At 52.3% G+C, this 15,211-nt stretch overlaps 1 protein-coding gene and 1 long non-coding RNA gene across 3 annotated transcripts in view; one reads left to right on the top strand and one right to left on the bottom strand.

Annotated features, from left to right (window-relative positions):
- LOC132001113 (uncharacterized) overlaps positions 1-7,175 on the bottom strand; it is a 33,074-nt gene extending 25,899 nt beyond the window's left edge. The window contains exon 1 of the long non-coding RNA XR_009399529.1: positions 7,098-7,175. This is a non-coding gene — a long non-coding RNA (uncharacterized LOC132001113). The remainder of the gene's footprint in view (positions 1-7,097) is intronic.
- A 447-nt stretch (positions 7,176-7,622) lies between these two features.
- On the top strand, positions 7,623-14,046 carry BARHL2 (BarH like homeobox 2). 2 transcript variants are annotated; one of them, XM_059375354.1, is made up of 4 exons: positions 7,623-7,710; positions 8,850-9,543; positions 11,426-11,651; positions 13,413-14,046. In XM_059375354.1, exons 2-4 carry the CDS (start codon positions 8,910-8,912, stop codon positions 13,723-13,725), a joined length of 1,173 nt encoding a protein of 390 aa, XP_059231337.1. In that variant the 5' UTR covers positions 7,623-7,710; positions 8,850-8,909; the 3' UTR covers positions 13,726-14,046. The 2 variants fall into 2 exon arrangements, with proteins under 2 accessions (XP_059231337.1, XP_059231336.1); XM_059375353.1 differs by lacking the exon at positions 7,623-7,710 and having other exon boundaries at positions 8,463-9,543.
- Positions 14,047-15,211: the final 1,165 nt, after the last annotated feature.

Here is a 15,211-nt window from a genome sequence, read left to right as displayed (position 1 = left end):
AATGTGCTTCCTGCTCTCTGAGCAGTTCTGATCGTGTACTCAGACTGATCCGGGAGGAGGAATCTGACAAAAGGAAAACAGCAGCTCTAAACGATTGGATTATGGGGGAGGGGCAGAGGAGAGGAAGAAAGTTTACTTCTTTGTTGGGGGAAGGAAGGACTAGAGGCTTGGATTCGGTCATTAGAGCGTCGCGGAGGCGGGCGGCTTTGGGGGTGGGGGGGCGAAGCGAGAGTGCGGATGCGGGTATCACCTGGGCGCCCCGGCTGGGCTGGAGGCACCTCTCCCACCCTCCCCGGTGGGACGGGGTAGGGGGTAGGCGCCTCCTCGGGTCTGGCCAGGCCGCGCACAGCAGAGTCCCCGCACGCCGAAGCCACGATTCGGCGGTTCAATACGTTTTCACCCGGATTAGAGGCAGAGGCTGGTGGCTCAGTGTAAATGTCACGCAGCAGCTTTTAATAAAGAAATGTTCAGATTGTTAGATTGCGCGGTACAGTGTGAGTTCTGTGCCCCCCCCCTTTCCCAATCCGGCTTCAACCTCACCACCCCACCCCACTCCCATTCCCGAACACATACCGCACCTCATCGCGCGTTACAAATATATTACATATTCAGAGTGATCTTGCCGCAGCGCCCGCGGGAGGGGCATTCTCCCCAAACTTAACATCCACCTCGCCGAGGGCTGCAGGACGCCTGGGCCGACCGCGGGCACCAAGAGGAGGAAATAGACCCACAACCGACCTGCTTAGCGGGCGCTTCTTTTTCACTCCCACCCAGGAGTCTCGGAAAGAAATTCCCATTGGGAAGGGGATCCTAAAAGCGCCGAGCTGGGGGGCGGGACCTCCAGTTCTCGGCCAAGGGGCTCCAGTTAATGAGTATTTTAATTCTTTCTCATCGGCCCTCCCAAACCTTAAAAACCTAACCAATTGAAGGCACACACACAACAGGGGAAAGGTAGCAAAATCAATCCGCCGAGTTCAAAGAGCCGAGGCGCGGGAGCTGGCTGCGGGGTGCTCGGCGCTGGGCAGAAAGCACAGTAGAGGGTCCCCTGGACCCTGCCGAGACGGCGGACCCCACTCAGCAGATATCTTGCGGTCTGTGTGTGTGTGTGTGTGTGTGTGTGTTGGGGAGGCGGCACACCCTAATCCATCCCACTGCTTGCCTGTCTCCTCTCCTCTGCCAGCCCAAAGCCGCCCATCCTCAGAGAGAAAAATGTGAGTGTGGGCACATTACGCACCATTAGGGAGACACTACAGTTTTAATGTGGCCTAATTAGTGCCGCTAACCGAGCAAATATTATTATATTGAATAATGATAATATGATGAAAATATTAATGCTTTTGAACTTTGCACGTGGGAGCCGTTCCTTCGGTTCTCCCGGGACACCCCAAGCATGCTCAGACCCACTAGCAGACGCCGTCCGAGACGCATCTCTGGGAAGGCGAGCCCACAGGCCAGCTGAGAACATACGTGTGTCATCGCAGACACATTAACACACCCTGGGCCACGCCACTTATCACCCGCCACGCAAAAGACCTCCTTCTAACGGCGTCCCCCCCCCTTTTTTTCCCCCCTCTCCTGTAACGGGCGGTAAAAAGCTAAGCCATACAGGAGTCCGCCGGGGTCCCTCTTCAACTGAGCTTCTGCTTTGCACCCCAGGAATGTTGTGGTGTGCGCGCCGGGTGTGTTTTGCCTTAACTACGGCCTCCAGGCAGGTGGAGTTGCAGGAGGACCCCACTTAATTAGCATTGAAATTCACAGCCCCCTCTTGTTGCCAAATACTTCTCCCTTGGGAATTTGGTGAAAAGTAGGCATTTAACAATTAGGATATGCGGAAGGCTCCTCAAAATAGAGATTCAAATTCTTGATTCTCTTAGCGAGTTTGGAGAATCAAAGCCATGAGGAAACGTGAACGGGTTGGCTGGGAGGCAACTTAGTGGCTGGAAATGGTGTGCCCGCGTCCCGCTCGCTCTTCCCTTTACGCACTCCACCCCATTCTTATGGAGCCCAAGAAGACAGAGCCAAGGTGGCTGGCTAGCCTGACCTTGCTGCCCGAAGACAACCCAGTTCTTTCCTGGTTGCTGGGCTGAACTTGGGCAAGGGCCTAAGACCTGCGTTCCAAGTAAAGCGATCGCTCTGTCCGGAGAAGTGGGGATGAGTGGTCCCGGCCAGAGAGCGCCCCCTCTCGGGCTGAATTGCTCCCTCTCCCCGCTTGCGGCTCATAGTTCGAATTCCTGCACATTTGGGGGAAGCTCCTCCCGGGAACCAACGTGCGGGGTCGCTGATCCAGTTCTCTCCCACGCAACCTCTTCTTCCCCGCCGGGTGAGTCTGGACTAGAAATCGCCTCCTAGACACTTGTCCGGTTCATCAAGTCCCAGGGCAGGGGCGGGCTGTTCCGCAGAGGTGAACCTTGGAGTTGGAGGAGTTGGAGGGTTCTGTAGACCTCAGAGGCTGCCAGGGCGGTCAGAGACCGCCCCACACCTCCCTAGGTCTGGGAATCCAACCCCGCCCTCACCAGAGGCAGGAGCCGGGGCGGGGAGCTTTCAATTTGTTCCAGTGATGGCTCTAACTTAATAAGGCGATTGATTAGCGCTCAAAGTGCCGTTTTAATTAGCCGCTTGTTAATTAACATCGCAAATGAATTTCCCCTTCTCTGATTGGCATTTTCGCCCAGCGCTCTGAGGCTTTCGTTTCTCCTCTGCCTCCGCCCCTCCATTCCCTCTTAACCTCAGGAGTTGATACAAGATTCAGCTACCTTCCCGAGCTTTAGAGGCCTCAGAATTCTTTTTATAGTGGGACGTGACGGTGTCACACGGAGGTCCTTTCATTTCCCCGGGAGCTGATCTTCAATGGGCAATGATTTAGTTGAGGAGTGAAATAAAACCGACTCCCCATCCTCTTCCAACAGCCTCCACTTTCTCATCTCCTCTATTTCCACCCCTGCCTCTAAGGAAGACTTCTTTCTCCTCCCACATCGAGAACCCTAGAAAGAAGAAAGGAGGAGACGAGTTGTAGTTTGAGGAGGTGGGCCATCTCTGGGGCTGTAATCAAACCTGCTGCAAAATTCTGCGGCTGAGGTCTGTGGGCATGCGCAGTTAGTCAGTTTCTGTTCCCTCCAAGGTGCTCTTCCCGAAGCAGCGATCTCTAGAGCCAACATATGCCTACAAATTACAGCCCAACTCCATTCTCAGGAGATTAAAAGTATGGACAGTTTGTGGACATTTTTGCACAGTTGATACTCTGAGCTACCATATAAATCCCTCTACTTGGAATGTACCTCCCTTTTCTTTTGCATGACTGAAGATGCACTGTATTTCCTTCAGGAAGCCTCTGTATTCCCCCAACTCCTCCCAAGGCAGGCGGGGCTCCCCACTCTCTCTTTTGCGCCCCCAATGTAGCAGGCGTCTTGGCAGCGATGACAATTTCCATCACACTCAAGCTCTCCTCAACTCTCGGAGGTGGGTTAGTGTCTCATTCTCAAGCACCTGGCATAGAAGGCACATACAGTACTGTTAAATGACTGAGTGAATGAACAAAATGAGTGAGGGAAGGAGGATGGGAAATCAAACATGGTTACTGTACGTTGCCTGTAGCTAGAAACAACTGCTACCTTTGCGTTGTTCATTTGTCGATCTCTTGCTTCAAATTTTGTAAAGAGCTTTTTAAAAGAAGGTCTAATTTGGTCATCACAACCACCCTGCTCCAGGTAAGGACTATTTTTTCCTTTACTAGAGAAGAAAGGTGGTGATCAGAAAGGTTAAATGCCCTACTCAAGAGCATGGGAAAGTGGAAAAATGGGATTAAAACTCCCTCTTCTAGCATTCTTTCTCTCCATCTCCACTGGCCTTCATTCTGATCACTCTGGCATGACACACAGCTAACATCCAAAGGAGAGCCAGCTTCACTAGATCTCTGCTAAAGTGTGGATCTTTAAAGCTGTGATGAAGCTCATGGCTATCACAAATTTTCTTATGATACCAGAACTCTCTCTCAAAACTTTTGTTCCTCTAGAACAAAAGTGATTGCGAGTGATTGCTAGTTATTGCAAAGACTATCATTTTAATTTATTATTCCGTTAAAAGTTCTCAGTTACCTTATTCTTTTTCATCTATTTACTTTTCTCTCTCTGCTCCCAATCTCCACTCCCCTGGTTTCTCTCTATTTAAGGGACTCAATTTCAGGATTTTCATGTCTTTCTCTTTACTACATTTTGTTTCCAAGCATATAAGCATCAAGTCCTTAAGCAGCTGGAAATATATTCATATACTGAAAAGAAAAATAAAGAAAACTTCCGACGTTCCTGTAGCTTTGAAATGTTGAGAGGTCACGCTATCATCAGGGAGCCATCCTTAGAAGAGGGAGAGCTTATTTGTACATCTTGCATCTTTTACAGAAAGAAACAATAGCCTGCTTTCTCGGCTCGGGGCTCTTGGCGCCGCCCAGTGGAAGGAAGCGCCTTTGCACTTCATTCCCGTCAGTTGGCATTGTCATCATGCAGACACTTGCAGACGTTCAAAATAAAAAATGATTGGAAGAAACATCATTTCCAAATTCATCGTAATCTATAGATGCATTTCTTCAAAGTTCACTTCCTTTAAAAAACTGATGCTCCAGTTTAAACACAACGCCAAACCTCCCTTGTTAAAGTGAAGGAAGGAAGATACATGTATTAAGGAACAAAACTTGTTAAAATCATGAATGTTTGAATTATTATTTATGGTGGGGAGTGAGCACTGACTGACTCACGACTGACATGTCCTTCAAAGCAGAAGGAAAAGTTTGCTCTCTATTATCCACATTCGGCAAATAACTGCTTTCTGTGCAAGAATTCCAAAATCTTCCAAAAATTAAAGAATTTTTCTTTCTTCATTCGTCTTTTTTTTTTTTTTTAAGGAAATGAAGGTTTGAAAGTGGAAGATCATTTTGAAACCTATGTCGCTTTAGGGACTATATTTATTTGTATCTTAAATTCAGTGGTAAAACCTGAGATTAAATCCAGTTAATGTATTTCTTTTCCTCTACGTCGGAATTGAAAATATGATTAGTCTACACCCCGTTCTATTTCTGAATTTATATTTTTAAAATAAAAAGTTAATTGTGTTTGCTCTGCTTTTCGTATGAGATTTCTTGGGCATATGGATTATATATACTCTCAGGGGGAAAAAAAAATAATGGCAAAAGAGGGAAGGAGAAAAAAAGAACTGAAAAAAGTTAAGGAACAAAAACCCAGCTCTGAAGAATTTGTTTTTCATTAAGTTTGCAATCTGGTCTTTGAGTCCCTCTTTTAGATATTCAGGCCACCACTAGCATATCCTCTCTAGTAGGGACCCAAAGATAGGAGCCTTGATAAAAGTCAAGGTTGTGTTATCCCCTCACAATTGTGATGCGGAAAGCTGATCCCCTAACATCCCACCCAAAGAAACCTCCTATGATCTTAACCTTTTCTTAAGAAAACAGGATCTGAGACCTTCACAAGGTGGGGCCTACTGGGCTTCCATTTTCTTTGCTTTAGAGTTTTCATAAAAGGAACACCACTCTTGTAAAACTTTCACCGTCCTCTCACCCTTTCTTTTTAGATTTCATTTTTTTTTCCGTAGGGTCATATTTCTACCTCCCCTGCTAATGTTGTGAATTATTCCAAGCAAAAAATCCTGTTCAATTGTCCAACACAAGCTGTGCAATCAGCCTTTTGAGCTCTTGAGTCATTTTAGGCGTCGGAAGAAAACAAAAACAGGCTTAAATGAATTATTTATCAAGGTCGAGAATAACTGATTTGTGCAGTGCCGTTAGTTCTGGATCTTAGATTTTTCTCCTCCCCACTTCCCACCCAGAACAGTCAGTGAGGGAAGTGCGGGTGGAACCCCAGGTTTGGGAGGAAACGCACTCCGTTTGGGGAGTGACAGGTGATGTCAGAATGAGAAGAGCCCTAACTGATATTTAGGGAAGGGAGAATAAAGGGTAGCATACACCTGTAGTCTCGGGCGGTCCCAGCGCCTATCCCACAGAAGCCAACTGTGCCAGGGATGCGCGAGGGGGTTCAGCTCCACGGCCTTATGGGTGGGACACTGCGGCCTTCCATAAGACAGATGCCCGCGCAAGTCCGGGCGGTGGTTCCGAGATACCCGCCCGCTGGCAGGCCGAGGCTTGGCTGGCAGGCTCCCAGGAGGGTCTGGTCCGTGAGCAGTTTCCGCTCCAGAGGTGGCCGATTCAACCCCTCTCCAGACATCATCCCGGCCCTCTGCGGGTTCCCAGGCCAGAGGAGCTCAACCCCAGCCCGCGGGCCGACCGCGCGCTCCCGAGGGGCGCCCCGCACGCCCTCCCGCGGGCTACGGCCTGTGCCCGCAGCTCGCGCCGCGTCCCCGCCTTGGCTCACCAACCCCGGCTCCTCCGCCAAACTCCCCTCGCCTTATGAGAAAAGCGAGAGCTGCCCAGATTGAACATCTCGCCTTGGTCTTTTCTCTCCCTGCAGTTCTCCTCAGAGACAGACCCGGGAACAAACCGCACAAAGATAAGAAACAGCTCAACACACCCTTGAAACAGCGCGGGCTTTTTCTGGGTCAAACACAGCGAATTCCCTAGTAAAGAGCAGGAAGGATGACTCTCGAACCTACCCCCTCCCGGACCGAGGGCTCACGCGGGTGCCGTTCCGACAGAAAGGCAGCATCTTGTCCCAGGAGATCTTTCGCGTCCCGGACACCACCCGGTCGCCCCCCCTTCCCCCCGCCAGCCGCCCCCGTCCTCAACGGAAAAAAAAATCTGTTTCATAGAAAGGGACCTTCGGAACTGCAACTAAACCCCAGATTTCGGCCCAGCCCTTGGAGACTTGAAAGGCCATTTTCTACCATCATTCTGCACCTAGTCACGGAAGCGATGCCAGCCACTCAGATTCATAGGGTTCTTAAAATGGTAATTTGGAGTAAAATGTAACTCAAAGAACTTTGAATCATTCATTAGCACCTTATAATTACTCTGCTAATTAGGTTGACACGGCACTTAATCAGGAGTAATACGCCGTCTTGTCACTGGCACTTCCCATTACCCTGACATTCAACAAGAGACAGGTTGGAGACGTCCTAGAGAAAATAATGTAAGTTGATACCCTCCGACGAGGCGTCACAGTCATGCCACGCTCCAGGTCCCCAGTGGATCCACAGTGACTGTTTCCTTTCCAAATGAGCGCCCGGGTTGGGGGTGGGGGGAGAGGGAGAGAGAGAGAACTGGCGAGTGGTGAGCCGGAGCGCGTGCCGCGGCCCCGCCACCTGGGCTCCTGAGCCCCGGGCCAGCCGGACAGTGCACCATCGCCTTCCTCGCCACTAGAGAACGCCTCGGGGCATTATTTACCCCGCTCGGGAGAAAGTGTCTGGCCAGGCATTTCTTCCAGCACGGGCCCAGACTGGTGACCAGACTGGTGACCGCGGTTTGGAGCAGCAGGATCCTACCCCCCCACCCCACGCTTCCCGAGAGTGCAGAGTGGACGCGCTCTAACCGCCGTCGGGGACCCGCCGCCTAGGGGGCCACAGCTCGGGCGCCGGGCTGTCCGGGGAGAAATCAGAGCCCCGAGTCCGCCCGCCCACCCAGAGGTCCGGCTGCTGGAGTTACACTTTCCCGTGGATTCCTTCAGGGACCCCCCCCCTCCTCTGTTCTCAGTGTCCTTGGACTACACAAGCGCGTGTTTGGGGATGCTGCGAGGGCGGCCGCGCCGGAGTGCGAAGGTGAGCCCGCCAGATTCCTTTTCCCTTTCTGTCCTCTTTCTCCTCCCTCCTCGGACTCCTCGGGAGAACGGGCCGATCTCGACTTGGTGGGGTTTTTTGTGTTTAATTTTACCCCTCGGGTCCCTTCTCTAGTCCACCTCTGCTCTCCTCTCTGCCTTTGCCCTCACGCGTGATTGTGGACACCGGAATCACCGCAGGACTAGGCGTTCGGCTTTCGGCTGCACGCAAGGGGTTGAGCAGGTTCTCAAAAGAGCAGCGGGGCCGAAGCGGCGCTCGCTGACGGGCTCGCGAGCCGCGCGTCCATTGGCTCCCGGGACGTCGGCGTCGCTCGCTCGCGCGGGCGCGGCCAATGGGAGCGCGGGGCCCGGCGCGCGGCCTCGGCGGCGGGGGCGCGGGCCCCGCGCGGCGCGGAGAGCGGCGGCAGAGGCCGTGACGTCACGCGAGGGGGTCGGCGCCGCCCGCGAGCAGCCGGATTACAAGCGAACGCGCCCGGCAGCGGCCGGAGTCGCTCGGCGCCGCGTCTCCGCCGCCTCCTCCGCCTGCGCCTGCTCCTTCTTTTCCTTCTCTTCCTCTCCGTCTCGTGTTGCCGCGACCACTGCGGCGGTGTCTGCTCCACAACTTTCCAAGAAAGTTCAGAAACTCGGCTCCAGGGCGGCCGAGTCGCGCGCAGCAGCCACCTCGGGGAGCGGCCCGGGAGCTCCGAGGGCGCGCGACCGCCCGGGCTCCGCGGTCGCTGCACCTGCCAGGTCCGCCGCCGCCGCTGCCGCCTGGTGCCAGGCTGTGGGCAGACCCAGGCGGCGGCGGCAGCGGTGGCGGCGGCGGCGTCGGGGTCACCTCCCGCCGCCTGCGTCTTCGTCTGAGTCCCCTGCGCCGCTACCGCCGCCCCCACGTGCGCGGTCGTTCCTGGAGCGCAAGCTCCGTTCTTCCTCAACAATTTTTGTAACTTTCCCCCTCTCTCTTTCTTTCTCCCCTTCTCCCCACCCCTACTTTATGAATAAGGAAAACAAAAAGTGTCGAAAGTGTCCACCGGTTGCCACCCCCCCCCCCATGATCCTTCCTTCCCTTCCCGCCCCACTTTTTTTGTCTTTTTAAAGCTGCGACAACATTGTTTAGTGTTTATTCTGTTTTACGATCGATAGCTTCCTTTGCGTGGTCGGGGCGGCTGCTGAGCGGCGAAGTGGCGTGGACCTCATGTAGAAATGACAACAATGGAAGGGGCCAGCGGGTCGAGTTTTGGAATAGACACGATTTTGTCCAGTGCCAGTTCGGGCAGCCCCGGCATGATGAATGGAGATTTCCGCCCGCTCGGCGAGGCCAGGACCGCGGATTTTAGGAGTCAGGCCACTCCGTCCCCCTGTTCGGAGATTGATACCGTAGGAACGGCGCCTTCTTCTCCCATCTCGGTCACCATGGAGCCCCCGGAGACGCATCTGGTCGCAGAAGGGCCCCAGCATCACCACCACCTCCACCACAGCCAACCGCCGCCGCCGCCCGCCGCGGCCCCCACGCAAAGTTTGCAGCCTTCTCCCCAACAGCAGCCGCCGCCGCCGCCGCCGCCGCAGCCGCAGCAGCAACCGCCGGCCCAGCAGCTGGGCTCGCCCGCCTCGGCCCCCAGGACTTCCACCTCTTCTTTTTTAATTAAGGACATCTTGGGCGACAGCAAACCACTGGCGGCGTGTGCGCCCTACAGCACCAGCGTGTCCTCTCCCCACCACACCCCGAAGCAGGAGAGCAACGCAGCACACGAGAGCTTCAGGCCAAAGCTCGAGCAGGAGGACAGCAAAACCAAACTCGACAAGCGGGAAGATTCCCAGAGCGACATCAAATGCCACGGTGAGTCGCGCCGCGTCGGCCGCCCGAGCCATCTAGTGTCTCCTGGACCTCTGGTTCTTGGTCTCCCCTGCAGACTCCCTCGAGTCTCGGCTGGGGAGTTATTCAGGGAGCTTCTGGGGCGATTGCACCCCGGTCGAAAACTGCAAGCGGGAGGAAGGCCTGGGCGTGCGACACGAGGACTCGTCCGAAGTTCGGTTTATTGTTACATAGCCACCTCTCAACCTTCACCGCCATCCTGCTCCTTTCTTTGTTTTATATAATTTCTATGTATTAGGAATAGGGAGGACGCGGAGGGGATTTGACCGGAATACTTTCGTTGATGAAAGGGAAGGACTGGAGATTTTTCTAGCTGAGACCTTGGGGGGTGGGGATGAGGGGAGGTGGGAAAGAGAGAGACCGGCTTAGCTAGCGTGGTGTCTAGGGGTGTGTTCACAACGTGGCATTTATTCTTTAATGCAAATTATTTCAGTACCCCCCCCCCCCACACACACACTGCATTTTCTAAACATCACAGGAATTACCAGATTTAATGAAGAAAAAATTTCCGAGTTGATTAACAAAGTAACTTTTTTTTTTATTATTAGATTTTGTTGAATGTAGGGAAGCCCCTATGGTAAAAATTTATAATCAGTTTTTCAGTTTTTAAAATGCCCTTCTCACTCCATGGCCCCTACCAATTATTTGTATTTCAGTAAGATTTTGTCTCCCTATAAGTAATTGAGAAATAGCATTTATGAAAGTAAAATCTTATGGAGTTGGATTTGTTTATTTTTGTAAAATCAGAAAATAGCAGTTGAAACTGTGCTTCAACTCCCTTTTTCCATTTTTTCCTCAATTACATAAGGAAGTGTTTTTGTCTTTGCACGACGAAAGAGTTTTAACATACCAGGAGATTTCTTTTTTACCTTTACTAATAAGTTCATTACTGTTATTAGTATTAACGGTTGCCATTTCTGGGAAAGATGTGTGCTGACTATCTGAAAGGTAGGATATTGGCTCCTCATTTTACTATTATAACATTAGCATAATAGTGCCCAAAACAGATGTACAGTCTGGCCTGGCGATTTTTTTGTGCACCAACCTCCCCAGTGGGTCAATTAGAGAGATTATTGTTCTTCCTGCAGGGAAGATCAAGGAGTGCAGCAAAAACGGGTACAAACAGAGAGGGATTGACATATCGATTTCCCAGCATTTCAGTAAAAAACCAAAGTTGACAAATAGAATCCGGAAATCTCTGGGCTGTCACCTGGATGGGCTCAGTGATTTTGAGCTCTACTTGGTGTCTGGGTGACATATTCCTCCCGAAGCTTTAAAAGACTTGACGCAAGCAGCTGCAGAGAACTTGATCCCACTATTTCCCAAGTGCATCTGGAAAGGGAAAGCAAATGCATTTAACTTTCTGTAAACAGAAAAAGTGAAATGAAAAAGGTGCCCCTTCCTCAAATAAACAAACACAACAACAACAGAGTAGAAAGGTATTAGGTATTTTGAAAAGTACCAAATCAAAAAAAAATGAAGTCATAGTGAAAACAGTAAAGGAATGGGACAGAATCTCCTCACTCCCTACCCCGTGAACGAAATAACAAAAGAACCCTATATTGTAAAATATTTTTTTTCTTTTTAACTTGCAAAGATGGGAAGATCAGACAACCTTTTAGAATCCTTTTAGTAGTTCTGCACAAAGTTCTAGACTCTTTGGCCAGAAATTGGTCCTCTTCCTCTTAAGGTCCTTGGCTAAGGTCCAAGTTTGTGTGTGATAAGGGTGGTGGGAGTATAGTCCCCCAAGACCAGCAGCTGGCTTGGGAATGTGGAAGTGTGTGCCAGGAGGACACACCACCCTTCCTATTCCACACTGTCTTATGGCTATGGGTTTCTACCATAGGAACAAAGGAGGAAGGAGACCGGGAGATTACGAGTAGCCGAGAGAGTCCCCCAGTGAGAGCCAAAAAGCCTCGCAAAGCCAGAACAGCTTTCTCTGACCACCAACTCAATCAACTGGAGCGTAGCTTTGAGCGGCAGAAATACCTGAGTGTGCAGGACCGCATGGACCTGGCAGCTGCGCTCAACCTCACGGACACGCAAGTCAAGACCTGGTACCAGAACCGCAGGTAAGGGATGTTGTGGGGGGGGGGGTGGGGGAGCAAAGGCGTCTGACCATCCAGGTCATGACTACTGAGCCGGTCCTCTTCCTTCCTGGCCCGGGAGACTCCAGGGACTCAGAGGCCCCAGAGTGGGCCCCTGGGGACTTTCTGGCTGGAGCAGGGATGAAGCACACCCCCCAGGTGAGAGGGACGTATGGAGCGGCAGCTGGAGTTTGGAACATTTTGCACTTCTGAGTGTCTTGGCATATGCTACTTTTCCTCTCAAACCCGAGTGGCTGGAATCCCTCCCCTCACTTTGCCCCCAGATCCATTAAGCCACACCTTCTCAAATTGAGACATCTGTGCAGCTGACACTCGGGTCCGTAGAGCCTGTGCCATGTACCCTTTGGGCCTGCCCCTGGCTGGTTCCGAAGGTCTGCAGCTGGTCACACAGCCTGGCTATTTCGATCCAGGAGGAGCTGCCCCACTGGCCTCAGCTTAAATGTCCTTGCCTTGGCTTTTGAGACAGCCAGCCAGACAGGCTGAGGGTCTGTCCCTTCCCTAGATTTGTCACCTCAGAGCCTGCCAGGAACCACTGCCTCCACTGAAAGGAAATCCGGAAAGGGGTTGGCAGCGCTTGCAGGCTCTGAACTGTAGCGAGGACCCAGGCAAGCTGAGGCTGAAGTTGTGCCGTATTTCGAAGCCTGGCAGTAGACACCCTTGTCTAGATTTTTTCCTCCCCCTCCTTTTCTCTCATTTGTCTTCTAATCGTCCATAAGTGCAGTTGGAAATGCCCATCCAGTTGTCATCTTTACCATAATTTTCTGTCTCATTACATACGGCTTCAGCCACCCTAATTCTGTCGGAAAACATTAGTGTCATTTGTAGCCAATTTAAAATGGGCGACATGTTTATTAATTTGGCTGAAGCTGCTGGGTATGGATGGCCCACCAGCCCTGAGCTCCTTCATGGGGCATTTGAGCAAAGGCCTGTTGGCTTCTTCTTCCTAGCGGGGTACTGTGGAGGAGGGAGGAGACCAAGAAAAGCTGATCACAGGTTTTAATTGTTACTCTCTCTCAGAGGAGAAAATATCTTGAAATGCATCCCCCACCCAAATGGCCCCGAGGTGCTGTCACCTTGGGAGAGCCCTCCTTCAAATGAATTTAATTTTGAAACATTGGTGTGTGCCTTCCTTGCCCCAAGCGCCCCCACCCACTGTAAGGTCCTGTGAGGCTGTGGAGAGGGACGTGTCTCCACAGCTCTGGGGACTGAGAGGGACAGGGTCTGAGGCCCAGGAGTCTCTGTGTCCTTTTGTTTATGGTTTCTTCTCACTTGGACTGGAGGAAAGGGGGAAGGGCAGAGAGTGGACACTCTGGGATTGTGGGGGGCCCTTGGGGGAAAAGAATTAGGGGAGGAGGGAGAAGACCGCCTATAGAAAGACTGGTCTCCATTGGCCTTCAGGAAAGTTTCAGGAAGTAACCCAATTGTAAGGGGCAACAGCAGAACAGAGAGGAAAAGGCAGGGAAGCTTACAGAATTTCATTTACGAATGTCTCAGACATTAAGGGTGTAATTTATGAAACTGACATGAATTTGGGCCATTCTGTGAGCAAGAGGGTGGGGAGGGGGCCTAGGAGATGTGCTTCATTCCTCGTTCTCAGAGCTCTCGCAGTCTGCAGTCTCTCTGTGCCCCAAGAAAGAGAAGCCTGGAGAGGGTGAGAGAAGAAAAGGTCTGGTGCCTGGACTGTTCCCACAGCTGCGGGGTGCGCGCACGCCCGCTTTTTTTCAGGACCAAGTGGAAGCGGCAAACCGCGGTGGGCCTGGAGCTGCTGGCCGAGGCGGGGAACTACTCGGCCCTGCAGAGGATGTTCCCGTCGCCTTATTTCTACCACCCAAGCCTGCTGGGCAGCGTGGACAGCACCACGGCCGCCGCGGCTGCCGCAGCCATGTACAGCAGCATGTACCGGACTCCCCCCGCGCCCCATCCCCAGCTGCAGCGGCCCCTGGTTCCCCGCGTACTCATCCACGGCCTGGGGCCTGGGGGGCAGCCAGCCCTCAACCCCTTGTCCAGCCCCATCCCAGGCACCCCGCACCCCCGGTGAAGAGACAGCGATCTACCGCGCTGCAGTCCCTTCCCTTCCCGTCCCCACCCCGACCGGCCGGACAGCTGCCCTCCTCGCCCCGCACCAGGCCGCAGGGCCTCTCTCGGGAGCAGGAGCGACCCCGGGAAGCCGAGAAGTAAGAGAAGAAGCCGTTCACCAGTGGGAGGGGGGCCCCCAAAGAGGAACCAGCCCTCTGCTCTCATCTCCCCAACCCCCAGAAACAGGGCTGGGGAGCTCCCCACAGCAGTGTGACTGGGGAAAACGCCGACCCCACGCAAAGTGCGACCAGTAAGTGAAAACATCAACTAAAACAGAACCTCAAGCTCTTTTTAAAAATGACTTTAGGGACAAGCAGGAGGGAGGGACGGGGGAGGGTAAGGAGGGAAGTATGGAGGGCACGGAGAGGAAGCCGTAGAGGCAGAGAGAATTGTAGATGGACAGACAGCCTCAATTCTGAGGCACAGGGCGTTGCTGTGGACATTCCGTCTGCCCCAGAGAAAAGAGGAGGGTAATTGAGAACTTTGCACTGATTTCTCATGACCTTTTTTCTTTTGGAAAAGTGGCATGCTCCATAATATGAAAAAAAATGTACATTTGAAAGACTGAGTGATAAGTGATATATCATATTTATTATATGTTGTCCAAAAAAGAGTCACTTATATACGTTAGTAAAACATGATTTTTCTTTTCATGTCTTTTTGATTCAGTAAAATAAATGCTTAGACAAAAATATAGATTTTTTTGTGATTGAAAATTACAAAAATAAAGTTTATCTTTTTTTAACAAGCGATGAAATTCAAGGGAGCTGATTTTACTAAAGCAGAATGTACTGTGATGAGATGCCTGACTTGATTTAGGGGGAAAAAAAATCCCTCTGGTAATACTAGGAATTTATAAAATCTGTAAAGACTTTGGGTTGACTTATATAAAAACAGCTCCAGTTTTCCTGCTGGCCTCTTCCGAGCAGTTATTTGATGTGTGAATTCCTTTCTTTTTTAAGTGGATGATTTCAGAGCAGCCGGCCAGGCCAGGAGAGAAGTCTCTGCTCGTAGGCTGTTGATGCCGGCCAAGTGGGCCGCCAACTTTCCCCGCTCCTGGCCTGCCTGCCAGCCCCAGCTGACCCGGGGCTCTCTGCCCCTCCTCCTCCTCCTGGGGCTCTTCCCCGGGGCAGTGAGTGTCCCCGGCGCCGGGCAGCGGGCGGCTGAACGCTCCTCGGGCCTCGCAGCTGTTCCGTAGCCCGCAGCCCAGCGGCCAAGCGGCGGTGGGACAGCCTGAGAGCGGGCGGCTACGGGGAGCGCAATTAGTGCACTGGGGGGCCTCAGAGAGGCCCAGCTAACAAACCCTCGAGGCGTCTTTGATCCTTGCCTTCGCATTCTCCGGCGGGCGTCGGCCCCCAGCCCCTGCGAACCTCTGGTCCTAGTGAGTTCGTTGTGCTGGGATGCCTTGGAGCAGGAATCCAAGTCCAGCCAGGACCGTGGTGCCAAGC

The sequence above is a fragment of the Mustela nigripes genome, chromosome 14 (genome assembly GCF_022355385.1).
Source record: "Mustela nigripes isolate SB6536 chromosome 14, MUSNIG.SB6536, whole genome shotgun sequence".
NCBI lineage: Eukaryota > Metazoa > Chordata > Mammalia > Carnivora > Mustelidae > Mustela > Mustela nigripes.
Note: the sequence above shows the minus strand (reverse complement) of the source record. Positions and strands in the feature narration are given on the sequence as shown.